This window comes from Onychostruthus taczanowskii, unplaced genomic scaffold, assembly GCF_017590055.1.
Source record: "Onychostruthus taczanowskii isolate IOZ18803 unplaced genomic scaffold, ASM1759005v1 scaffold34, whole genome shotgun sequence".
NCBI lineage: Eukaryota > Metazoa > Chordata > Aves > Passeriformes > Passeridae > Onychostruthus > Onychostruthus taczanowskii.
The window spans coordinates 834,420-861,884 of record NW_024500794.1 but is presented as its reverse complement, the minus strand read 5'-3'; the positions used below and the strand labels follow the sequence as shown (position 1 = coordinate 861,884).

The following is a 27,465-nucleotide window of genomic DNA, read 5'->3' as shown; positions in this document are numbered from 1 at the left end:
CTTTAAAACAAGCAATATTATTAAAATAACCTGTGATTAGGCTGTTTTTGCCAAGAAGAACCATAAATAGATCTGATAATTAGGATCTGAAACTAGAAACAGGTGCAAGTTTTCTTAACAATCACTGCCATGAGCTATTGCAGCTGCCTATGCAGGAACACTGTATGCTCTCAAAGTGTCCACAAGCTGCCCAAATGTCATTCAGAGAAGACCACAAATTATAACGCTTGACACCCAAATCACCAACTGGAACTTAATGTGCTTTAATTATGCACACAGTAGCAAGTCTTCTGAACAGCTACCAAGCCTCACTTGTCAAGACAATGACTTTTAACAAAAGTCTTTCCTATCTGCTGTGACACAACAGGCTCTTTAGAAAGCAAACTACAAAAAAAAAAATCCTCTACAAATTCGTTCAAATTTCTTTGTGAGATTCAAGATTTAAAAAACAGAAATAAAAATTAGAACAGAGTCAAGAAAAGCAAGCAGGCCACCAGCAACTGTTCTTGCCACTAAAAAGTAGGCCACTGGCTTACTATACAGAAAGGACACACAGTTTATTATTATTTGGATTTTCAGCAGATGGATAGACAACTGTTAGAGGACATAAATATTTGTGTAAGCCTATCATTCAGAAATAACCTCCTGTGCGGAAATAGTGAACTTTTACCCTTTGGTCACGCTTGATCTTCAACCAGAGGCTACTTTCAGACACAGTCAAACAAAAAAACGGGCACTAATTAAAACAAAAAAGTTTGAGAGTCAGCACCTAAAAAGCATTTCACACATTAACTGCAAGACTTTATTCCAGTCTTTCAGCACACCCAGTTTTATAATATCCCTATGTATCACAACCCCACTACCTTCTCTCAGTATATGGTGAATATACATTCATGGCATACAAGAGGCATGGAGACACATATACTGCCCCTCACATGACTGGAGTCTGAAAGAGGAAGAACTGGAAGAACAGAGCAGTTGTGCTGGATTTTGTTCTTGCTGGATCACCCTTCCTGTATGGATGGCTGCATTACTCTCTACTGTCAAGCATGTAAAGAAAAAGAGGCTCGATTATTTTTTTCTAATGTTTGGTTTTCATCATGATCATCCTGCAAAAGTGGCCACTTTCTCCCAATTTGCTGTGCTGCTCTGAGACATCAGAAGTAGACTCATGAAGGAGTATCAGAGTTGTACTGTGCCTGTGACAGCTGAAGAGGGAAGCTCTACCATTAACAGAGAGGCTGTTACTTAGCAAGAGTTTTCTCTTTCAAGGCAAGTTAAGGTTGTGTTTATTAGACTGATTTTTTTTTTCTTCAGGTAATGGACTGAGTCAGAGATCACTGGTTAGAAAGGAATATTTTTATTGGAAAAAAATGAATCCTGCAGGCATGGAGGTGACTTTGGTGTATCAAAAATACTGTCCAAGTATTGATTATAAAGATTTTCCAAACAGACTAAGAAGAATCTTATTCATGTTTTCAACCAAATGTTTAGTCCCCAATTCATCTCTCTGACAGTGTTTGCCCAAAGCACTGTTTCTAAATACATTTTCACCTTTGTTTATAACAACCTTGCAGACAGACATGGCCTAAAACTGTAGCACAAGCAGAGTAAATACATGATAACTTAGTAGGAAAAAGTTTTTGTTATTTAAAAAAATTACTAAGTCAAACTGTCCTTTGTCAATGTTCTAAACTAGTTTAAGAACATTATGCTTTTAGTTATCTGCAAGCATCCTACCTGCTCACTGTTTTATTTCAAACAGCAATACCTACATGTGCTATATACACACACTACACAGTTATTTGTGCATCTATGTGGTGGCCTAGGAATGAAATGCTGAAATGCAGACTATTCCCCAATTCAACCTTTCTTCCCGAAGGGAGTTGATACCAGTTCATTATGACATCAGAAGAGAACGTATCTAATACCCTTCGAAAAACTATTGTTGAACAACTTTTCCATATACAGAAAACTTGTGGAAAGGAATCTGGAAGTCCTGGTCAATGGCAAGTTGAATCTGAGTCAGCAGTGCCCTGGCAGCCAGGAGGGCCAACGTTGCATCAGGCACAGAATCACCAGCAGGGCAAGGGAGGGGATTGTCCTGCTCTGCTCTGGGGCAGCCTCACCTGGAATGCTGGGGGCAGTTTTGGGTGCTACAAGAAAAACACTGAGTTATTAGAGAGTGTCCAAAGGAGAACCATCCTCTGATGGTCAGTGGTCTGGAGAGGAAGCTGTATGAGGAGCAGCTGAGGTCACTTGGTCTGTTCAGCCTGGAGAGGAGGAGACTGAGGGGAGAGCTCACTGCAGGCTGCAACCTTCTGATGAGGGGAAGAGGAGGGGCAGGCACCGATCTCCTCTGTGGTGACCTGTGACAGGACCTGAGGAAAAAGCCTGAAGCTGTATCAGGGGAGGTTTAGGTTGGATATTAGAAAAGGTTCTTCACCCAGAGGGTGGTTGGGCATCGGAACAGCTCATCAGAGAAGTGGTCACAGCACCAAGCCTGACAGAGCTCAGGAAGCATTCGGACACTCTCAGGCACACAGTGTGACTCTTGGGGTTGTCCCCTCAGTACCAGGAGTGGACTCAATGATCCTTGTGGGTCCTTTCCAACTCAAGATAATCTATGATTCTGTGATTTATTACCCAGAAAATTACCCCAAAACCCAGATTCCTTGAGTGGTTTCTTTTAGACAAAGATGACAGAATTTATTTCTAGCAAGTGGTTAGATTTGCACGACATGAGTGCAACTCCTATCCCTTTCCATCTAGGTTAGATTTTTTTCCTCTTGCTGTGACACTTCCTCTTGACCTCCTACTTCCTACCTTCTGTTACTATTATTTGCACCAACTTAGGCTTCACTAGCTTCCTTCCTTGGTCTTCACCAAGGGCATGGCCACCACTCTGGATGCCAGTCCTCCTCACTGTAATCATTCAACTTACTTGGACAATGCTAGGGAGAAGAGAGAATTCACTGACACAGGCACTCTCCTTGAATCCTAAATACTCCCACAAAGTCTACACAGACCTTCTCCAAATAAAATTTCCTTCCACCCCTCTGCAAGAAATGATGTCCCTAACTGATCTTGTTTGCAGCCCAAATCTCAGACCAAGCATCTGGGCTTTCAGCCACCTTCATCACTGCCCTCAAGACTTCTCATCCCCATGATAGAAGCTCACAGATCCTGTTTCAGATCTGATCTTGTGTTTAAACCAAAACCTTAGCCCCTGACACTTCTTTGTAGATAGCAGGGTGTCACCTTCAAGGCATATAAACTGTAACTTACCTTTTAATCTTCCTTCCATATCTTTTGTTTAGCAGTGGAAACTTTGCCATTGTCTGGATTGCCAGTGTCTGGGCATTCTTCCCATTTTCTAGAACTTGACTACACCTAATTTATCTGCTTAGTTGCCAAGTATTTTAAATTCAGTCTTTCTTAACACAAACTATTAGAAGCTCTCACAACTTGATTGTGCTCCTTTCATCCAGCAATTCCACCAGGAAGACAAGCCACTTAACTACTGACATCCTTAGACTGCCTTTCTGTATTTTTCCCCTGCACTGTAATTGATTATATGCATTTTTTTAGAAACACCCAAAAAACATGTCTATTTCCCAAAGTCCAGTATGTTAAATTCACAGATTTCTGTGCTAGTCTTTACAGGCCTTCTGCTTGTTACTCCTTTACTGTCTCTACCTAATTGTTTTCCTTTGTCTTCTAATTTACATATGGGCCTTGGAAACAGCTCTAGAATGAGGACAAGCAAAATCCTGGGGGAAATATATTTTGAGAGAATTTCAGAAACAGAGATTGAATGGGCACTCAGAACGTGGAGACGGGAGTGCAGAGTTGAAGCACATCCCTTATCCATGAAGTCCTCTACAAAACAAAAAGACACTGAGCATTCCTTGGTATCTTGTATAGTATTTTGGAATATAGCCAGGACCATCATGAATCTTCATAGGCTAATAATTTATTAATTAAGAGTGTTAACATAAAAGACAACTCATAGAGTTTCTTTACAACCATAATAAAAAAAATAAAACATACCTTCCAGTAAAGAACAAAACATTACAGCTAACACTATCAAATGTGGAACATGTACAGCCTTTGTAGGAAGAAGGAAAAAAAAGATATGCAGGTAAGATATCATCCTTTGGGAATTATTTTCTTCCTATGTTATGAATATTTACATTAACAGAATTGGTAAAACTTATTTTGAGAATCTGTCAAGTGGTGTGACCATTAGCAGAGGCATTTGTTCCTCACCTCTGTCTACAGCAGCCACGTAATCTGAAAAACAATTTAAAAAAGGACAAGGGTGCCAAGCTCAGGAAGCACTGCTCTAGCTGGTACAGTCAGCTCAAGTTTTACTAGGGAAGGGAAGTGTTTTCTACAAACACTCCTACACTTGCACTTACATGAGCAGCCAGGCATTTGTCAACGCTAAAAGGGTCACTAGAGACTGTGTAAACACTTAAAGCTTACATGAAACTTCTTTGTTTTGCAGTTACAGTATCAGCTGAAACAGATTTTCAGAAGAATCAGATCAACTATTTCAAGAAGAAAAATAATACTTTTTAAGACTAACACCAATGAATGCAACTTTCACTAGTGGTGAGCAAACAAAATTACACATTTTCAACTAGATATAAGCAAACTCATTTAGGTTTTAGTGTCTTAATGTCATTCAGGTACAAAATCACTTCATTAGAAAAAGCAATAGTTGCTTTTTCTAGTTCAAAAGTTCAGCAATGTAGAGTTTTCAATCACTACAGCTCTATCAAACGCATCTGGTTTGTATCTCTTCTGCTCCTCCAGTGTAAATGAGAATACAAACACATGCCTCAATGCACTAACACATTCAAAATTAGGCATTATTTCGTATTTTTTTCATTATTAAAAGAACTTGAGTTAACATCTGCAACTAATTACTTCTGTGCAGAATATTAAGCATCTGGAGAACAAGGTCTTAAATCTGGTCCAAGCACTTACAATGCTAATATAGAGGGAAAAATATATCTTTTAGGACTCAATCTTATGCCTATAAAAGGACTCTGAAAATTCTACTAAAAGTTCAGGAAATTTAGGATCTCTTCCTGTTTCCTCAAGAAAACTGAATGAGAAGAATGGTGGTACCTTGCCCTGTGTAAAACTGTTTTAAATAGCTTCCCGTATCCTAGCACCATACTGACTGGAGCATCAGCTCTTCCTTTCCAACTAGCACCCAAGTGAGACAGACTTTATTTTTTAAAAGTAATAAAGATGAGAGAACTTTACAAGAAATGGAAGTGAAAAATACATATAGACTATGGGAGTAAGAAATAGAAAAAGAAAGCAATAGTGAACAAGAGAATTGGGTAGAATAAAAAGTTAAGAATTCTCCATTTGAAAATGTAAGGTTTATTTTGATGTGGGTTTCAATCCACCAAAACCCAGCAGGATTATTTTAATTCAGGATTAATTTCAGAAGCCCATTACAATTAACAATGCCAAACCACAGTGTTTTCTACTACAAATCACTCTAAGTCACTGGAAACACTGCTGTTACACAAATTTAATCACGTATATAGCAATGTATTTACACTCTACTCGCTACAGTCAAGTCTAAGAGAGCATGGATCAACACCTTGCGTACTGTATCATTTATCCACACAAAGAACAGTTTGATGAAGGCAGAATAATACATAGCTGGTATAGTGGTGCACTGAGGAAGTAATGACCTGAGTTCTCATGCAAGACCAATGCATCATCTCTGCTTCCTATTAAAGAAGGAATTTTTAAAAATAAGCACATTTACATATAGGACAAGGCAGTCCCACTGTTTTTGATGGCACAGATCAGATACTGAAGCATACACTCAAGCAGAACTAAAAGGAACCAGAGTTCTGACACATACAGCATTAAGTTCTTTAATATTATTTCTAGTCTACTACTATTGCTCAAAACTAACTTTCCAATAGGAAAAAATACCCAAATATTTAAACCCATCAACACAAGATATAAAGGAAAATAAGAGTGGTACAGTCTTATGCATTGGCATATATCACAAAAGTTGCTGCAGAGTCTGAAGCATTACTGCATTTTCCATATCACTCAAAGCTCTTTCACAGAGGTCAGTCACCATGCTACAATCTTCACAAGCATTACTTATTTTTCTTTCTTCTATACAAAACAGAGTATTTGTAAACTCAAGTTTCTCCCTGTAATAAACAAAATTGCTTTGATAGAAGTTTTTTCAGGGAAAAAGGTGCTAATTTAGCCGCCCAACATGAAACAGAATCCTAAAATCAGCAAGACTTAGCTAATTTTAGATTAAAAACAATAGATTCAAACACCTAAACCCCAAGAATATCACTGGTTTCTGCTACAACTTAATTTTCACCCTTTCAAGCACATCCAGACCCACAAGTTGCATGTGCAACCAATATTCTACACATTTTAATATTCTTGGGAGTGACAAGTGTTTGACTTTTCAGAAACATAATTCTTAAATATTTTTTACCTAAGGAAAATGAATCATGGGTTCCATTTTGTACACCACCATCAACTGTTTTAGTGTATGCTCTACAGAAGCTTGAATTACATGTTCAGCACTACAGTACTGACTTGCTACTCCTTCACCCTCTGTACCACCCACACCGCCTAACACTTGTGCCAAGACAGGACACTTGGTTCAAAACCTCAGATTTGTACAGGAATTTTTGGGAGGATATGGGGACAAACACGAGAACAAAGTGACAACAAATGAACTGCAATCATACATGTGTGTTATACAGAGTATCTTGCCCTCCCTCCTTTTCTGATCTTCCTTGACCCCAAAATTATAAATCTCTCATTTTACACATGATACTACCAGAGGAAAAGAAAAAGTTTCTGAAGGCATGCCAAAAAATTTTCAGGAGTAATGGAAAGGAGCCAAATGATAGCGACCAGAAACTGCAATTCTGAGTAGGAACTTTAGCCAGTTGAAAAAAAATTTTTTTTTTTTTTTTTTTTTGCTTCTGCACACATTAAAGCAAAGGAATTTTTAGCACATCTATCGATGTGCGCATCCCCTGGTTCAGGTCGTTCAGCCCAATAAGAGAATGATATTTGTCTGCCTCATAAGCTATGAAGAGTTTTCAAACATTTCGCCTGACATACGGAAACAGCAATATATGAGAATTTTCAACCAAAAGAAAAACAGGATTTTGCCTGTTACCTTCATAAAATTATAGCTTGAAAACTTTCATCCAGCAGGTATCAAAAGCTTGCTACAATCACTGTGTAAGATTATCACAGTGAAAGCTGCATTAATTCCTTGCAATGAGAAGCGCTTTAAATACTTAATAGAACAGGACAGCCTCATTCTCCACGTGTGGTAGGACAGATGCTTCTGTGACATTCTACACAGACAAGATAAACTTGTTCTAAAATGAAGGAACAAGAGGGAACGTACTTGAAAAGAATTTGTCCAAAAAAAACCACACTAAATGTGTGATTCCAGGATGAAGGGTAGAAAGAAGAAAACTCCTGGTCTACTGATGTTTTGGATAAAAGACCAAGCAAATCATAACACAGACCAAGAAAACTTTTCAAGCAATACCATTAAAAGCCAGCACCTCTATCAACCCCCTTTTTTTGATTTCATTTTTTTTAAGAACAGGGTTTGAAAACTTCACTTAGTTTCAAATAACCAGGAAAAGTTAGATACTAACTGTGAGCAGCAATATCTTACTGACTTCTAGAAGCATCAAGTAAGTAACCTTAAGAACAGAACCTAAGACAACACAAAATCGGCTGGCAAAAGATATTTGTCATACAGAATTGCAGTTGGGGGTAAGGGTGTGTTTTTTTAAGAAAATGAAGCAGCAGCAATCACTGAAAATTATGACAATGATTTAAATATTCTTGTGTTTCAAAACAGAAATCCTGGAGCTTTTTGTCATTAAGAGAATCCACCATTTGAGCTAGTAGCAGGAGGCTGTCATCCTCCATCTATGTAAACAACAGAGGAAGAGAAAATACCTTGACAGGGTTTCACACATGTCAGCTCTCAGCAAAAAAATAAGAGATTCCAGTTACAGTCACACATTATATTTAAGCTGATTAATACCTAGCTACTGACAAGTGAAATGTCCCAACAGCAATACAGCAAAGATCTGCTGGAAACGAAGGACTATTGGATAAAAACATGGTGAGATAAATGATAACTGGATAACTGAAGCGACACCTAGAGCACAGAACACCAGTGTCACCATGATATTTTATGAAAATCCCTTTGCTAGGATTTTCTCCTGAGGAGCTGAAAAGCCTCAGAAACGAAATGTACAAAACAACTATCTCATGGCTGTGGAATGTGGTCTGGACATTGTTTACCAACAGGTGTATCTTCCATTGGGCCATGTGGATTGTTTTCACTTGATGACCAATGACAGCCATCTGTGCCGAGGCTGTGAGTAGTCACAAGATTTTATTATCACTCCATTCCTTTCCTTTCTAGCCTTCTGATGGATCCTTTCTTTCTATTCTTTTTAGTGTAGTTTTACTATAGCATTTTCTTTTAATATAATATATATCATAAAATAATAAATCAGCCTTCTGAAACATGGAGACAAGATTCTTATCTCTTCCCTTGTCCTGGGACCCCCTTGAACACAACCACACACCAGGGCGTGCACAAGCCTTGGCAGTTTAAGCTTTGGGAAGCTCTTCTCTGACAAACTCAGAGGGGACCATCTGCAAACCCAACTTCTAGCTGCAGAGATAACAACACTGCCTTCACTGCATACCTGAGATTGAGAAGATACCTGTGTGGTAAGAAGACATCCCTGGGTAAATAAGAGCTGCATACCATGAGCATGGGTCCCCTCTGCTGATCACCAGCCAGATAAAGCCCAGAACACAGCTTCCCTGGCATTGTCACAGCCAGTCACCTATGACTACAAAACTAGCACTTCTACAGAAACAAGAAATGGCATGTAAGGATGCTTGGATGTCCATACCTGCTGCTGATTTAGTAGGTTAAAGACTGATTGTGTGTGACTGCAGCATTACTAGAATGATCAACTGTAACAGCTGAAATATTAGTTTATGGATAAAGGATGTTATAACCCTATATTCCTTATATTGGTCACCATCTCTGTGCAAATCATTCTTTTCTCATGGTTTTAGTGGCCCTGTAAAAGCAAGCTCCCTTACTCCTTATGCTCATACTCAGGAGACTGGGCAACAAGCCATTCAGCCAGTGGTGAGCTGAGCCAGCTGAAAAATTATGGATCATTTCAGGTCAAATCAGGTCTCCTAACTGGCCGACTGCCCAAACACTGATGTTGAGGCTAGAATATAGTCAAAATTAAATGTCTGGGGACACTGCAGAACAGGAAATGAGCTTCAAAGTGTTTAGACCTGCATGTTCAGGGGCGCTAAACTAAAGCCCAAGGTACAAGTAGCGCGTTTTCTGCACACAAATTCACATGGCCATTAATCCACTAATATCCATGGCCATTCCCTACTATCACTTCCATCTATTCCATCACTCAGCCATATGGTTTCCTCTTCTCTACTTTACCCCATTGATACTGCTTCTTCCATCAGCAAGTCACTCCCTACCATCTTAAATTTTATTTCTGCCTTCCTAACTATCAAATTCCTCCAAATGTCTCCTCTCCCCAAGGCCTCTGATTAATCTCTGGTATCTCACTCAGGCAATGCCTGCCTCTTCTTACACCTGAGACAACAATAATCTTTTTCTACTTAGGGAAAAAGGGAAGGAAACCAAAAGACAGTATTTCAGTTATCCTACCCTCGTCTATTTTGCTCCAAGTGCAGTTTCCACCTCCAGCTTTCAAAGACATAAACTACTGCTCCTCAACCACCAAGGTCCTCTGCAAGCCCTGGCTCAATCTCACCCCTCCCCTCCAGGTTGCCGTTCTTAATCAGGTACTTCCTTCCCTTTTCCCACTCCCTATACTTGGAAAATGAGAACTGTGTCAACTGAAGGAATATCCTCTTCCTGATGTCCGTTCAAAAGGGGTATCACAATAAAGATAGCTCCCTCCTTTTACACTCTGAGTCTCCTTGGTAGCCTGATCTCCAGGAATAAACACCAAAAGTCTCACCCACAGAAGAAAAACAGCTGGAGAAAGTTCCTCCTTTTACACTCTGAGTCTCCTTGGTAGCCTGATCTCCAGGAATAAACACCAAAACTCTCACCCAGAAGAAAAACAGCTGGAGAAAGTCAGCAATTTAAAACAACAGCCATGATATTAGTATGGTCTTAGTCTGAAAGTTCTTAATTGTTCAAATACTACATAAATAGACAGCAAAAAAAACACATAAATTGAGAATGGCTGTTACAAAGTAAAAGTAGCAAGTGGCATATAATGCAGACTCAGAGATGGCAAACTTTCAGGTAAGCAGATGGTACCAGGCTTCTCTGCATGGGAAACCCTCTGGCAGGTCCTACAGAGCTCTAAGGAAGTGACTACCCTCACACAGATTCTGTCAACTCAAGCTACCACATTTCCATAATGCTATTTTAATCACCCAGCCAAAGCTGCCTTGCACATCCCAGAAGTAACACTACTTTAAATATCTGATTGGAAGTTCACACACATTGCTCAAATTTCTCTTCCTCCTGTAGCAATAATTGTTACCTTATGTCTGTATGGTAAATTGACACCTGTCTATCAATGTGTTTTAAATCAGAACAGCACTCAACATGCATGGTGCTACAAGCCCTGCACTGAAATCTATGTCAGAGTTTGCAGAGAAAGAGGAGGGAAGACTATCCTGGGATCTCCCATAGGAAAGGGAGACAAGCTCTTTGTTATGGGAAATCAACACTACTAGGGGTGGGCAGCTCTGTCCAAACACAGGCCTAGAACAATTTCTCCTGACTTGTTCCTCTTGCCACCAGGACACCACTATGCACAACCCTCCTGGCTCACACAGCATCAGTGCTACTTGATTAGCCTTGCTGTGGCACAGCAGCAGTACTGGATTTGTCTGAAACACACAGAGCTTTGCAGTGCAAGATTGGCAGGGTCACTCCCTTCCTTCTACGTGGCAGCAGTTTAAAACATAGCCCTGCTCTGCAGAAACTGGATGAATTACAGTACAACAACAATAACAAACAAACAAACAAAAAAAATTTAGTTCAAACTCAGTCTCTGAATATCACCAGTTTCCAGAAGGTATTATGTGACATGTCGTGAGAAAAGCTCTGACAGGACAGGAGCTGCAGGCAATGTTCTGCTGTTAAACACAGTTGTCCTTGTTTCAGGGTGGAAATAAATACACACACATACACACATAAGGTACATACACTGTGATTCAAAAGGTTTTCGTACAGAATGACACAGGCTGCAGTGTGTATATACTTAGAGTAATACTGCATTAACTAAAATAGAAATATTAGTTCTTCTCCCATTCAGCACCGCTGGGACTAGTCAGAAGGAAAGAACTCCACAGCTTTATACCTCTCCACTTAGCAAGTCAGCCAAAACAGTAACTAAAGATAGAGTTTTGCTCTGTGGAAACAGCGCAGATTAGACTGTACGTCATGATTTCCAGGTATTTTGTTGCTCTATCTCATTACTCCCAAAGTTCTTTAATCTTGTCAGTAAAGCAGAGGATAAGAGACAACTATATGACAAATTATTTAGCCTTCCAGGTGCTTTTAATAAGTTTCCACATTACAATAATCCCCACTGCTAATAAAATATGCAATTTGGATTCAGGAGACAGATAACTGGATATTGGTTTTTTTGCCTTTTCAAAAAGGCCAGAAAAGCAACACTAGGTTAATAACTCCCCATCCAAAAAAAAAAAAAACCTAACAATACATGGCTCAGACTACTCAGTACATCTCTGAATATGGAAAAGAAGGTATTTGCATGTCAGATGAGAACACAGTCCTCATCACAAAATGACAGAAAGGTTGAGTGGGAAAGGGGTCTCTGGAGGTCATCTGATGCAACCCCACTGCTCAAGCAGGGTCACCTAGAGGTGGTTGCCCAGGATCACATACAGATAGCTTCCGAATATCTTCAAGAATATAGATATCATTGCCACAAATTATGCAGGAGTTTGCTCATTTGCTCCATTCCATGAGCAAACTGCACAAAATATGAATGATAAGCTTCACTCCACAAAAGATAACTTCCCAGTTGAAATGTCTTCACAACTGAGTAAACAACACTGTTGAAAGCCATCTCAGTTAGCAAAATCCAGGATGCAGTCTAAGGAATCATTGACCCATAAACAAGGTAAGGATGGTAGGTAGCATCATGACAGTAAACACCACAGAATACAAAAAAAAAGTACAAGAGAAGAAACCATGACGTGTAAACTACTCTTTAACACGTTACAAATAACTTTGCCAAAGATGACTTTGCATTCTTTGGAAATTGCTGAGCAAATCTTTGTTCACATATATCTGCAATCAAAATATTGTCAGGACACAAGAAGTGAAACAAAATACAGCAAATGAGCAATGTTCCAGCAGTATGTACATTTAGAACTGCCATGTGTGGTTTTCACAAGCCTATCACAATCTTAACAGATTAAGCTAATGCAATGAAATGCTGATTTAAAGCTATCAGTGCTATTTCCAGTATCAGTGAAATACTTTTAATATTAGCATGTTTTACAAGCTACATATACAGGCTTGAAATGAATGCAGCAGCAGATGAGCGGGACACAAATTACTCTTGACCAAAACAGAAAACACACAGAAGTACCACAGCCCAAAACATGAATCTAGAACAATGGGGGAGCTGGGAGTATAAAATGTCTCAGCAATTTGATCTTTGAATTGTCTTCAACAATAGCATCCCAGGTTTTTCAGAGAGATTTAGAAACAGTACATACATAGTACACAGCGTTGATTTCATCTGTTCATTTGCAGAATAAAATAACATGCATTCAGCATGTAAATTCTAATTTCTTCCTCCTCTATCACCACTAGATACAACTTCCTGAATTTCCAACAACAAAGTGCAGTTCATGGATAGTTGTAGTTACATGTTTGATTCCTTCAAGATTAAATTAAAATCTGTTTCATTACTTAAAATTATTATGGCAACATTCTTACCTCATTCATGAAAAAGAGTTCACTTCACTAACAAATATATCCAGACTATAACAGCACATAATTAAGAAAGAGATGACTCAAGCAGGATAACACTGTCTATTTGACTAATGAAAGTTTTGGAAATGGAAAAAGACACACAACCCCTTCCTTCACTGGCTGTAGGCAACAAAGTCATGTTTATTTTGAGTTCAGATCTAATAGTTTCAAATACACTGGTCCAGAGTAAACAGGCACACAGTCCCAAGATCACCAAACCAAGAATTGTACTCTTTTACCACCCAAAAATCCAGTGTGAGCTTGGGCTGAGCTCCTCCAAAAATAAACTGGTGCCTTATAAGAGGATTCTCTCATTGCCGTAAGCCACAAAAGGTAAGAAAAAGAGTGTAACACTAACTTAATTCAAGAGAAAAATATTGACTAAAAGAGGCATAAAAGCTGAGAAAAAAGTGGAGCTGAAACATGTTGACTCAGCAAGATCAAGAATCAACCCACTCCAAGATCAAAGGAGGCTGGTATTTTCCTACCTTCTACCTTCCAGGCCAGCAGGGACTCCTTGAGCTGGTAAGCACATTAATCCACAGTAAATTGCCTAACTGGCTAGGCTCTCTGCATGAGCCAGTAAATAATTGCTGTGTATCTCCTGCTTGAAGAACCTTTGTGCATGGTAGAAGATGCTGAACACTCACCCATACCAATTTTAAAGACAGACTATTTCTCAAGACTAATGGTCTGGCAAAAGGTCACGTCCTTGCAGCCAATGTCCTGCATGGAAGACAATATTAGCTGGAAGTTCTTTCCAGCCCTAAAGACACTGCAAAATTAAGCACACAGACTAGGAAATGGAAGTTTTATTCCCTCCCCAATAAATATTATGTCATCATCAGTCACCATTTTGGATTCCAGAAAGAAGGTATGGGGCAAAATAAATAACAAAAAACATGGTATTTAAGACAGATGTCAAAGCGTAATGTAACTTCCTTTCTGAGAAGGAAATTCTGAGATTTCTTTTGTTTAATGGAGACTTTTACTCATTCCTTCTTCTCAGAGGTTAAAGTTCAGTCATTATCAACAGGTTAAAAGAGGCAGTGTTACCCATTCGTCATCATAACACATTTCAGGACCACACCAAGCCTTTGAAGGAAGAAGGCTGGGGCAAAGGCTGTGATGTGAAAAACAGCATAGCTGTCATGGCTTAGGGCAAATTTAGAGAGCAAACCTCCAAAGTGGTCCCTCTAGAAAGCAAATTCAAGTGGCCCCTCCCTCATCCAGATCAGGAGAAAAAAATTTCCTTCGAGAAAAGCGGAAAAAAACATGTTTCTTTAACAAGCAAAGTACTCAAAACATGGAAAAATGAATAATATTAAACAATGGAACTTCTCGTTATTCTGAAGAAATGGCAAATGCACAAAGTCCTTTTCATGGGGTGTGGCTCAGCTCACTCAGTCTCTTATCTGTCCCTCTGGTGCTGGAAAATGCCGTGTCCCGGGCCCCGGTGGGCTACAGCCATGAGCTCCCAGTGGTTTTTCTGAGTTTTTTTGGCCAAAGCAAGGCTCATCAGTTCCAAGAAAGAGAAATCCCAAGTTCCAAGAAAGAGAAGTCTGGGGAACTCCTCTGCCCCAGCTAGCAAAAAAACTAACTAAAGGCAAAGGAGAGCCCTCTCCCGCTGTCCGTGCTGCAGACAAGACCATCCCTGAGAGAGCAGGCTGAAGCTATTACCCCTTTGTTTTTGAATACAGCCACCTCACATTCCACTGCTTCTTCTCCCCCCCTTCACCTTCATATCTAGTTTAAAAGTGCAAAACTTATTTCTGGGCTAAACAGATGAATGGGAATACAATTCAGCATCATAAAGTCACCCACTGGTATAAAGGAATAAAGAAGAATTTCTGGGTTACACCTCAATCCAACTCTTCCTATCCTTTCCTCCCTTCCCAGCTTTTCCATCCCTAGAGACCATAGAAGATGATGCTGCTGTTTTAGAAGTTCTGGACTAGAGAACTACTGCATAGCCCTTGCCACTTCACTGCCCTGTTTTACTTCAACTGTTGAGCACTGAACTGAAAGCAGTAGGGTCAAATTGCTAAAAATAAGTGAAAAATTCTATAAAAAGGAAAGGTAAAGCAGAAACTGAAAATAAAATACAAAACCAAAAACCATCTGCCACAAATGTGTTTGAACAGTTTGATGTAAATATAAGAATTTCTAAATCTCAAAAGATATTCCATTTAAAGCATTACTGAATACACTTTAAAGCTAGAAAGAGCAAGGTTATGGCTCAAGGAGTTTAAGGCAATTTTTTCAAGACAGCTTGGAAGAACTCTACTTACAGTCTGTACAGGCTCCAGGAATTTTTCTTCTTATACAAATTCAGATATAGAAAAATGAATTTGTTAAGTATCAAATTTAAGAAGTACTGAAATTTTTTAGGCTTCCATATATTTTCCAGTTACTAAAACACTAGGCAATATTACACAGCCTGCTTTTTTCCTAAAAATCCCACACTATGAATCCATGAAAGTTCAAAACAAATTTGTTAGAGAATCAAAGAACAGCAAGTAATTACAACTGACTCAAAAGTTACACACACTGCTTTGGAGTTTGGGCTAGTTGCTAGTTGGTTAACTTGTTACCATATGAAAGGAAGTTCCATAGATGTTTCCGATGTTTCCTTGTGGGTTTTTCTTTTCCTTTTAAACTCAAAAGGTTCTTTAAATTTTCCCAGGATCACCACCACCACCAAATTCTAGAGACTGAAAAATTTTAAACAAAATTAAATATCTTCATGGACTAAACCACAATCTTGTGGTGGGCACTGATCAGGTGGCTTGTGTCAGTACCTGAACCTCCCAGCCCAAGTAAGGGTGGCATTTTCTTTGCGCTGCCTCAAGTTTCTCCGGCAAGTGTTCCTGCAGGTTACATTCCCACTTGAAATGTCACATATTTCATTGAGCATAATGATTCAGGCATCTTGCCAAATTGACACGAATATGTCAAGCCTCATTTTTCTTTGTAATAGCAGTAGATTGGATGATCTAGTCCCACTGTAGTGTGATGGCCAGATGCTATTCCGAGAAAATTATGTCTGAAGAGGGGAGACAGGGTGTCAAGCAAACGGCGATGCATAACAGCAACAGCAAATCCATCTGAATAAAATTAGTGCTCAAGTGATTTACGGAAATCAAAACAAACATATCAAATGACCACAGATGTATAAAACCTGGACCAAACTAAGGACCTGGGGTTCACATGGAGTGTTTATAACACAGTCATAAAAATTCCATTGTTTCATCAACACACACAAGAACAAAGTCACCATCAGGCTCTCGGCTTAGCGAGTCAGTGAACTGTTCCCACTGCCTACTCTGGCCAGCAAGCAGATGCCAAACACTGCAAGGCCAGCATGGGGCTAAGTAAAAGCCAGTCAGAAAGAACAACAAAAAAACACTGGTGGAAGAGAACCTGGAATCTTTCCTTAATTCCTTAATTCACATTAAGGAATACCAAGAATGATGATGGGAGTGATGGCAGGGTTTATTGTTTGGTTTTGGGTAGGGATTTGAGTGAATTTTGGTCTTATTTTCACAAAAGAGCTCCCTTTGGTTACCAACACAACTCTGAATTATTTCCAATCATCATGTTCTATCTCTTGAAGAAAATACTGAACCAAGTTCATGGAGAAGTTATTCATAAAAACTGCCAGTACAGTATCAGTCAACTCCTTAGCCACTGGCTTTGAAGTTTCACATTCAAGTACTTAAATGATGGCTGCGACAACTGATTATCCACCTCAGTGGGCAGTTTACAGATATCACACACACAGTTACCTTGGTATCCTGCCATAGGTATCAGACCCTCAAAATGACAAAGCTCCCAGAAATGATGCAAAACTAGAAAAACTGTTAGTTATCAATGTGACAGCTACCGAAGAGCAGTTATGTTCCCTTCCAGCATCTGGGATTTGAAAAATAACTCATTTCACATAAAAACAGGTGTAACAGTAAAACTCTTTGAATTTTTCACTGCATGGATCTGGAGCAACTTAACAAGTGTAACAATTAGCAGATCCAGCTTGACTGTTTTTAAGTATCTAAATCAGAACAGTTCACAGTAACAACCAGTTAAAAAATACGTGCGAGACAGCGATAAAACTGAAGTTAAAGTTTTGTTTAATTGCTTGCATTATTTCCCATTTGTTCTGATTTTTTTCTGCTTATTGGAAAATGTCTGTATTACAAACCAATTAATATTTTAATTGTCATGGACTCTACTGTCTGTAGAAGGCAGATTTATTCACAAATTAGAAATGTGAATTTCCATTATACTCCTTATAACATCAGAATTCCACGACGAAAGAGCCTCTTACACCTCTGCAATATTTTCTTCCCCAGAACACTGTGCACTGCAATTCAGAATTCACTATATGTGTTACTTAATCACTTGGAGAACACTTTCCACTCAAATAGAAGCTAGTGACAACAGAACAGATGCCTTTAGGAAACTAAGGATGTGTGATTACAGCACTGGAAAAACAGACACATGCTTGCATCATCTGCAATTATTAAGTTTAGAATTAAATAGTCATCAGTGTTTCCAAGATAAAACTGATTAAGAGATTTAAAAGGTCACTAGAAACACGGTTCAAAGTCAAGCTACTTCATGCTATCATTTTTTCAAGACAAAATACTTTATTTCTGTGAGGGAAAAAAAAAAAAAAAAAGGAGGGGGGAGAAATATTGCATCTTAACCAGGAAATAACTTCCCTCCTCTCTAAGCATCTTTCCCACTACTGCCATCTCAAACAACACAAGAGACTGGCAGGTCTTTTTTCAAGTTTTATTTTTAAAGTGCAGAGCAAATTTGATTTCATAAAAGTAATGAAAACAAACAGGAAGTTTGTGGTCCAGACAGTCTGCTCTGGATTATGATTCTCTAAATATACTGCAGAAAGGATGCAAATATTTTGGAGCAAAAGCAGATCCTCTGTCTTGCGTTGAAAGAACATCAAATAGCCCTCCAAATGCAATACATTGGTAAAGACAGCAACATACCCAGAAAAATCTGCTGAGGAAACAGCACATGGCTGTAAGCTATTCTTACTTGCCAACAAACCTAAACCAGGAATAGAACACAGTATATTTACCACAGGTTTGTTTATCCAGCAGGACAATCAAAGCAAGAAGATGTGACTTCCCATTCCCACTGAGGGATTTAAGGGATATACTGCTCCCGCAAACGGTGTGTTTTCCAAACACTTTGTAAGTACATTCACGTTGATCCAATAAAAAGCAAATTGGATTCGTTTGATTTACCACTGATGGTCACCTGCTCTTAAGTGGCCTGATAGTACACTTCAGCCTTAAAACATGCCAGCAGGTCACAGAGAGATATGATAACAAATTACTGAGAAAATACTTACACAGCTTGTCTGTGCAAGCTTCAGATGCCTTGCTGACCTACAAACAGTGCTAAAACTCAGCTGAGATGAATGTCATCATGCAAAAGACTTCCAAATGGGTACTAGCATACAGAAAAAGCTGGAGCAGCTCTTTATGAATAAAGGATGACAGAGTTGGGGTTGATTCAACCTGGAGTGAGCTCCATGGAGACCTTCTACCAGCCTTCCAGTACCAAAAGGGTTCCTACAAAAAAGCTGGAGAGGGACTTTTTACAAGGGCGTGTAGTGATAGAATAAGGGAGAATGGCCTTAAACTGAAACAAATTTAGATAAGATGTTAGGATGAAATTCTTTACTGTAAGGGCAATGAGACACTGGAATGAGTTGCCTAGAAAACCTGTGGATACCCCATCCCTGGAAGTGTTCAGGACCAGGCTGTATGGGGCTTTGAGCAACCTGGTCTAGTGGAGGGTGTCCCTGCTTTTGGAAGGGGAGTTAATAATTGATGTTCTTTTGGATACCTTCCAACCCAAACCATTCTAGGATTCTGTGGAAATTGACACTTCTGCATGCTGGTGTTAACAGACACAAAGTAATCTCATTGAGGAGCTCTTAGAGCTTTATATAGCAAGAAAATACTTTCGTCACATGCACTCCCTTAAAACTGTAATTTTGCTCATGCCATACTGATCAGATTACATGATGTTAAGCCTACTGAAAACCTCAAACTTGCTCTCTCAAACAGAGTCACAGAAAACGGCTAGCTGGCCACTGGAAGCTGCAGTGGCAATGCTGCTGCAAGGAGCTGGGGAAGCACTTCCAAAATCCTCTGGTGGGTTAAGAGTTAACTAACAAGTAACAGAGCACATCAAACATTAACAAAACTGATGCTGAATACAATATTCAAGGTAATCCAGTTCACAGGTGTGCATCATAAGAATATTTAAAAGAACAAAGGCAGCAAGACAGAATGACAAATATGATTCAATGTTTGGGCAAATAAACCCTCTGAGAAACAGAACTAACACACCCCTGTATTTCAAACATGAATGGCCTTTAGCTTTCTGTCCCAATGTTTTCTGCTACTTCAGTAAACAAACCCCGTTGCTACTGCTATGCCACAAAACCTAGGTTTTCCTTACCACAGCATTCATTTCCAACCACCCTTCTCTAACAATCAGTGAAGAGCAGAAGACTCATGCTGTGGCTGGCTCAAAATTACGCTTGTGCAGACTGACTAGCAGCAGCAGAAGTATCACAAGCTACTCTTGGGCTCTGAGATCCTTCCTTCAGCACTGCTCCCAATTAAGGCCCTTCCCTCAGCACCAGGACACATAAGATAGAGAAATGTAATTCTAACAGGTCACCCTTTGCTGCTGATTGACTGGGGAAAAGGAGGGAATAGAGAACAACCAAGGATCAGTGAGAGCTACAATGTATCCACAGCATGCCCACATAAACTTTGTTGGCTTCCAAGACAAGGCCAAAAAGACTTTTCAAAAGCAGTCTCTAGATGACAAAAGAATATTACAGGGTACTTATTAACCTATCTTCTCAGCTTTTTTTTATTTTATTTTATTTTTAGATTTTAGAAATGCTAGTGTACCTGGTTAGGTACTCTAAAAAACAAGAATGGAAGGAATGGAAGTTCTCAGGGGAAGTTATCCCCTTACTGTTTATCATTTAGTATTTGTAGAGCTGAAAAATAATAGAGAACCTCCACATCCTTGAGTGAACAGATGAAGTAACATAATTTGCTCTATACTGGGCACTAGATTAGACAACATAAAGACAAAAGGAATCAAAAGCCTACAGATTTTATGAGCAAATATATGACAAGAACTTAGTCACCAAAACTTTTCCCAATCTTCCCGCTCCCCATGAATACATGTATTCACTCTAAATAAAACAGTTACAGGTACACAGGACATTTGGAGCACTCAGATTTTTTATTTCAAGGTTTGAGGTGGCAGGAAAAAGGCATTTATTTTTTCCCTTTCTTGCCTATTACTGGCTTATTGGCCTGTTGAGCACCCCTCTCCCCACAGTTTACTTGCAACAGAACTCTTAATTCAGTAAAAAAGTGATAATCTAGTTACCGAATTAAGACAGATGACAGCACTCACTTGAGCCTGCTTCTGAAAATGAAGGGAAAAGAACAAACCGCACAAGCTATACCCAAACATGTGTCCCCAGGTTCCTACTCTGTTAGCCTGAGTAACTACTGTGAGAAACAGCTGCCTACCCATGAGACCAGACTTTTCTCAACATCGAGAGCTGCAATAATTAAAAGTGAAGGATGGTGGAATAAAAGCACTGACCACGTTTAGAATTTTACAGGCTTCTTAGGGATGGACATAAGAAGAAAGGCATTACAAAATTTGTCCTCTTTGCCCATATTCAGCCTCAGCTGAATTGTTATGAAAACATGTACACATACCACGCATGTATGTAAAACTAATTACAAGTTTGGTAATTTGTTGTAAGGAAGAAAAAAGCCATAATTCAGAACTAGCCCAGTAGGATCAAGATGTTTGTATTTACAACAGGAAACTGAAAGGATCAGAAGATGGGGGAACTCTTTTAGCGCAGTATGCCCACAACTAGCCACACTGCTTACTACTGCCTGCACTGCTACCATCATCAAGCAACCCACATTTATGCTAAAGTTCTTCTGAGATTTTAATCTACAAAACTCCAAATGAACCAAATTGCTACTGCCTTCCACCCACTAGCTGGCATGCATCCAGCTAGCAGGCTTTCTGCAGTTTTCCCACGCCTGATTGTTTCCCATCATGTAGACAAAGTGTAGATCATGCAGAAAACCAACAAGTTCAAGTTTTTTGGTTTTTTTTTTTTACTGGAAAGGGTAAGAACTGGAGAATACCAGCACTCAACTCCTCTCTTTCATAATATAGGAAATACTTTGACTAACTGAAGTACAGCAAGAGAACATGAAGAAAGCAGCACTATACATATGATGTAGGCTGCTCAGCAGATTGCGGGGGGAGGAGGCAGGACATCTAAACAGATGGTCTAAAATTTGCATTTTGCATTTCAAAGTTGGAAGTATTTCTCAGCCTACAACATAAAGCACTAATTTCAGCAAAACCTTAGAAATAATCCAAGAGGGCATCTCTCCCACTGTCCAGTGCAACTTCAGCGAAAATCCCCATTACATTTAAGGTTATAATGTGGGCACTCCAGAAGACATCAAACTCCCATAATTCTTCAAGTACCAGCATCGTCTCTCAAGTCTCCTCTCAACAGAGGCTCCAGAGAAAAGAATAACATGTGGCTAAAAACTCCAGCTAAGAAAAGTCTTCAAATAAAGAGGGTCAATGCTCTTGCAGAAGCTTCAGCAGCTGAAGAGTGACACCAGGCAGTTACACCTCAACTTCACCTTAGACATACAAGACGCTTCTGAAGCCTGACTTGGAATGCACTATCCTGCCCTCACTGGCTCCAGATGTCACCATGAGGACTTGCATTTCCTGAATGTGGCACTCCAGAAAATCTTTGCTTCTAAATCAAGCATCTCAGCTTAAAATCAGTGCCATATTTCAGAGAGACTGTGAGGAGTCTGCTCTAAAGACGGGCTCAATCTCATCCACTGAAAAACTGAATGGAGTAGGAGCTGGGGTGCAGACACTAGAGTGGCTCCTGATTTTTCAGGGGAAAAAAACAGACTCCCTGAATCACAATAGCAAATACTCTTAATTACATTAATGAACTGTGCCTCAAGTAAAGTTGGAAAGGAAGAGCAAAGAGTTTTATGCACTTTTATACTCAATGGCATGGCAGAAGATGACAGAAGAAACTGATTCCACTGAGTAATAGAAGCTAAATTATCTCCTCTGCCCATTTTTACTATAGCTAACTAAGTAATATAGATGAGAGAAGACAAAGGGATTCAAAAAAAGCATATTAAGCTTTTCATGTTTCTTTTTTAAAAAACTGCAGAAATTAGAAGAAGAAATTAAGACCAAAAGCACCTCAGAATAATTTTTGTTACTTTAACCTCCTAAGAGTAGAGACAGCCTCTGCTACTACCAAAGAGACAACCACATACTGAGCAACAGAAGAAAGAGCACTTTTAGGCTATTGCCATACAGCTGCTGACCCACAACTCATCATATCAGACTGCAGAGCTTCCATCTTTGCATAACACAGCGGTCAGTATTCCTCAGCATTCCAGAAACAGAGTCAAAAGCATGATTTAAACTGATCCATACCCACTGCCACACAGAGGCCAAGGCCATTGAGGTGGGCACTTGTATTAGCAGCAGCTGCTGTCAACCTGATGACTTGAGGGTTGGTAAGGCTTTTTTTAAAAGACAGACAGAAATTTTGACTTGAAGTGATACACAGGAATTCAGCAGCCGAATATACATCTTCACAAGTTCTGAAGGATTGAACTGTTTGCCCAACAGCAGTCCAATTGCTGCTACAAAGTAGCTATGAGCTCATAAAATTACATTATTCGCTGCCTCTAAGATTAATATACTTTCACCACAGAAACGGCCTTAGCTTTTGTCAAGTAATACAGAGAGCAGCTGCTTTGACAGATCATTAAAGAATCAAGTCTTCTCCATTTACATATTGCTGATAATCTTATTTTTAAAAAATCTGAGAAATCAAGGAGATTACAGGGTATTTGCATTCTCACTCATTTGCATCAGATGCAAAGAAGCTATAGGAATGTTTTGGTTCACTTCCAGAGCTATCTTTTAGATCTGGTATTGAATAATGAAACACCATAGATACTTGAAAAGTAACTGGGTAGTAAGAAACACCTTAAGTATCTTTGTGTGACAAGAGATGCAGAAGTTTGGGAAAAATTACAGTTATCTAAAATCATGTACCAAATTTCAACTGCTACAGAAGTTTGTTTGGCAAGATGTGTCTTCAAAACCATGCAGCTCTCGCTCCAGAATCTCTGCAATATCCTATTTGAAATGGAAAGAAATTCATCTTCAGGAAATGAAATCGATTTTTTTAAACTGTGATATGTGTATGCACATGTCTTCCTAAGTCCTGGACTAATCCTTTCCACTCTCCCTCCTCTCAAAGGCAAAACTTTGTGTGGTACACCTTCCCAACATTACTCACTCATTCCCCATGCACTACCCCGCAGGAAGAGCTTACAGATGAAATGAACAGCTGAAAGTGAGAATTACCTTGCAGTACAGCCCATCCATTTCCCAAACACAAACTGCAGTTTTACTCCAGATTCTAACCATCTTCTTAGAAGAAATGTGTTTTTCTCTGAAGATGGGCAAGAACATTGTAATTCATGAATAAATATTTAAGACCAACAGGAAGGCAGTAGGACTTCCCCCCTCCCCCCCACTTTTTCTGCCTGGAAAAGACAGGAGTATTAAAGAAAACAATTTAATGGAAGATGTAAAGTTAATGTCAGCAAGTGGTAACCACTGTAACAATAAAAATAAAAGCACTCAAGAATGTCAAGGGTGCCCAGGGGAAGAGGTGGGAAAGCAAGGCAAGGAATACAGAGAAATTCCAGTGGGAACCATTGTTTGCACACCCAACAATAAAGCATGGTTTTTACAGTGATTTTCTACCTACATTTTTCTAGAAGAAAAATGCTGCATTTTTCTAGAAGATAGAAATACAAATGTTTTCCAGTAGCCTACAAAACTACAGACTTGAATAAGGCAAAATGAGCATTAAAATATTATAGCCTATATACCAAGGGAGCAGTATAATAAGATGTGTGTTTTACCATTTGATAGACATCAATACCAGCATTCACAGAAGAAACACCTTCCTTTTTAGCGACTTAATCAAAACATCTGTCACTTCCTAATCAAGTGTATACTTCATATGAATGACCTTTGATCCAATTAGTTCTGAAGCCCCTTGATTTCTGGAAACACAGTTTGTCAACCCATCCTCACCCTTCACATTTTAGACTGCATCCTTCTTCATATTAGGATTAGGTTAATTTCTCTTGACCTTTTGTACCCCAACTCCTCTGCCTCACTCACAAAACAACACTTACAAAGTAGCTGATGCTTGACTTTGCCCCTTGATAGTAAGCAGAACAAATTTTTACATCCCAAAGTGCAACAAGAAGTAATCCAGAACTCACAACTGAAGATCCTACACTTCCTCAAAATACCATCTGTCAATGTCCCTGCAATCCAGGAGCAAGAACTCCGCAATGAAAATGGCAGCATGTGTTTTCCATTATGGTAAACAACCACATCAGCCCCAAGCTGACAGCAAATAGCCCGTTGATAAAACTGTGGTGATCAGCCAAAGTTGCTTCAAAAGTAAAGCACATAACCTTGCTTCACAATGCATATTGTGACATTCACACAAGGGTCTTACAAGCAGGTCAAGCAGGCAGGCTTTTTAAGTTGTTAAGACATGCCTAGTTTGCAAAGCTAGAACAACAGGAATAATAACTATTCTTGCTCAAATAACTCAAAAAATGAACATGACAGGGAAATTTTGGATGGAGGGCAGGTGGGAGGTACACACAGGCACAGCAGTACAGGAACCACAGGACAGTTACCTGATGTCAGGATAACCACTTTGTTTAAGAACAGATCTCAGACAACCAAAATGCATTTAGCTCTGACAGTTGTAAGCTACTGCTTATCTACATACAACACACAAAAAAGTAGTACTTCATTCCTAAAGCTGTGGCCTCAGAAACTGAAAGAGGGAACCTGGAAAGGATTCATATGAACTATCACTATCAACAGACTCCTTTTTTCTACAGCCCATCTACTGGGCAACACAAGGTACAACAGCCACAGCTGGAGTTTTGAACATTTCTGAACTCTTCTTTTTGTTTCATCTGTCCTATATTCTAGAAACTGATTTTGACTGCATGTGCCACAGGGACTGAAGAAGCTAAGAAATAAGATCACACACACACATAAAAAAAAAAATAAATAAAAATAAACCCACACAGTGAAAGACAAGAACTTCAAAGGCATATTAGAGACTGTCTAAACCTATGTTTAATGCAGCGTTTAACCACACCAGCAATTAACATCATAGACAAAATAAGTCCTTGTTAAATATTAAGTACCCATGCCCTCTCAGATAGGGAGAAAGGACTCATGTTAAGTGCCCCAAGACATCCAACAACAAAGATGCCTTAAGGAAAAATACCATAGTATTCACATATTCTTTTTATTAATATGTTATGAGTCATAAAGAAGTAAATTAAACCCTCTCCTTTTAATCTCATCCAAATAACCTGTAAATAATTCTTATTCCAGTACGATATATTTTAAGCTGTTTCCAAAGAAACACTATCAGCATAAGTAACCTTTCTTTAAAATTCCCTGTATTACTAATTTGAGTACGGAAAAGCAGGTATTTTATCACCCACCATCATATTTCAACACATCTTTGACAGTGAAGAGATATCAGCCTCATTAAGATGCAGGCAGCAGGGTAGGATTTAGGCAACTGAACTATGTTAGAAGCAAATATACTGTACAATCATCATTTAAGGTTTTTTACCTCTGTTTTGAATGCTTAATTTCACATGATTCAGTCCTGAACATTTAGAGGCTTGCACCACACAAAGCTTTAGGTGGCCCCCACAAAAGCTGTTGATACAGCATATCTACCCTTGATACTCTTATTTTATCTGTGATTCCTTTACACTGGCAAATACAATTAAGGAAACTCAGCCACCGGCACCTTCAATCTTCTGGATTAACATTACAGCAAGTGATTTTAAGGGCCAGAAAAAGGCAATTGTGCCATCTGCACTAGTTCTGTGTCCTGCACGTCATAAGCTGACAGCCTCTGGATCACAGCATGAAGTCTTTTTCAGATCAAAGTTCTTGTGCACTATTCAGCAACAAGCAGCTGTTTTGAATAAGCACATAATAGCTGTAGAAGAGATGCAGCAGTTTTTCAGTCACTTATACTGCCTCCACAAATGCCATAACTTAACCCCCTTCTTTCCATGGCTGATGAATGGAATTGACTAGGGTGAGAAAATAAACCAGCCACTGCAGAACACCTCGTTTTTGCCCTCCCAGCTCTAGCTCGCCCGAAGGCTAAATTCACACCGGGGAAGGCAACACGGAGCCACAGCTACATATGGCAGCTGGAGGACACAAGGCTAGCGCTCAGAAGTTGATACACGCTGGGGAGACACGAGGATGTCGGCGAGAGGAGGGACAGCAGCACGGGAAGGACCTATTTTAAGGGATCTCCCTGTCACCCAGTCCCGCTCCCTTCCCGGCGAGCGAGGCACCCACCTGTGCCGGTGCTCGTCGTGCCCTTGCCCGTGGATAAGGAAGCCGCCGAGGTTCTTGCCCCCTTTGCTGGTGTCCACGTGGGGAATGAGCACATCCTCCAAGCCCAGGTCAAAGCGCTTGTGCTTCGAGGAGTCGGGGAGGAAGAAGAACGCCCCGAAGCACAGGGTGATGAAGGCACTAAGAATAAGGAGCAGGATAAATTTTTCGGAGAGTCTCAAGGTAGCCCTGTGGTGCGGGAAGGCGGAGGCCCCCAGGTTCAGCGGGGGCAGCCTCCGCCCGGAGAGCGGCAGCAGGGCGGGAGTGGTCATCCTTCCGCTAGCGACCCCCCGGCGGGGCTCGGCTCATCCCCTCAGCCCCTGCGGAGGGCGGCCCCGGCCCGGCTCGGGGGCTGCGGGCGGCTGCACCATCACCATCCTCCCCGCAGGCGCCGGAGGAAGGGAGGACGGGGGGGAGGCCGGGCCGCCCCGACGGCCCCCGCCCCCACGGGGGCTCGGGCCGGGGCGCGGTCGCCCCGCTACCTGGGCGCCTCCTTCCTTCCTTCCTTCCTTCCCTCCCTCCCTCGCCGCGGGGCCAGCCGGGCCCGAGCGAGCGACTCCGGTCAGCGACGCTCCCCGAGCTCCGCGGCCGCGGGGCTGCGGGACGAGCGGCAGCGGGGAGCCGGAGGCCCGGCCTGGCGCGCGGCGTCGCTCCACCCGCGTCCCCTCGTCCGGGCCGGGCGGAGGCGC

The 27,465-nt window shown here is 40.3% G+C and overlaps 1 protein-coding gene across 1 annotated transcript in view; it reads right to left on the bottom strand.

Annotated features, from left to right (window-relative positions):
- The window catches only part of MAN1A2 (mannosidase alpha class 1A member 2), a 135,120-nt gene extending 107,661 nt beyond the window's left edge, over positions 1-27,459 (bottom strand). The window contains exon 1 of the mRNA XM_041410892.1: positions 26,741-27,459. Within this exon, the coding sequence (XP_041266826.1) occupies positions 26,741-27,048 (308 nt within the window). The 5' untranslated portion in view covers positions 27,049-27,459. The remainder of the gene's footprint in view (positions 1-26,740) is intronic.
- Between the last annotated feature and the right edge of the window lie 6 nt (positions 27,460-27,465).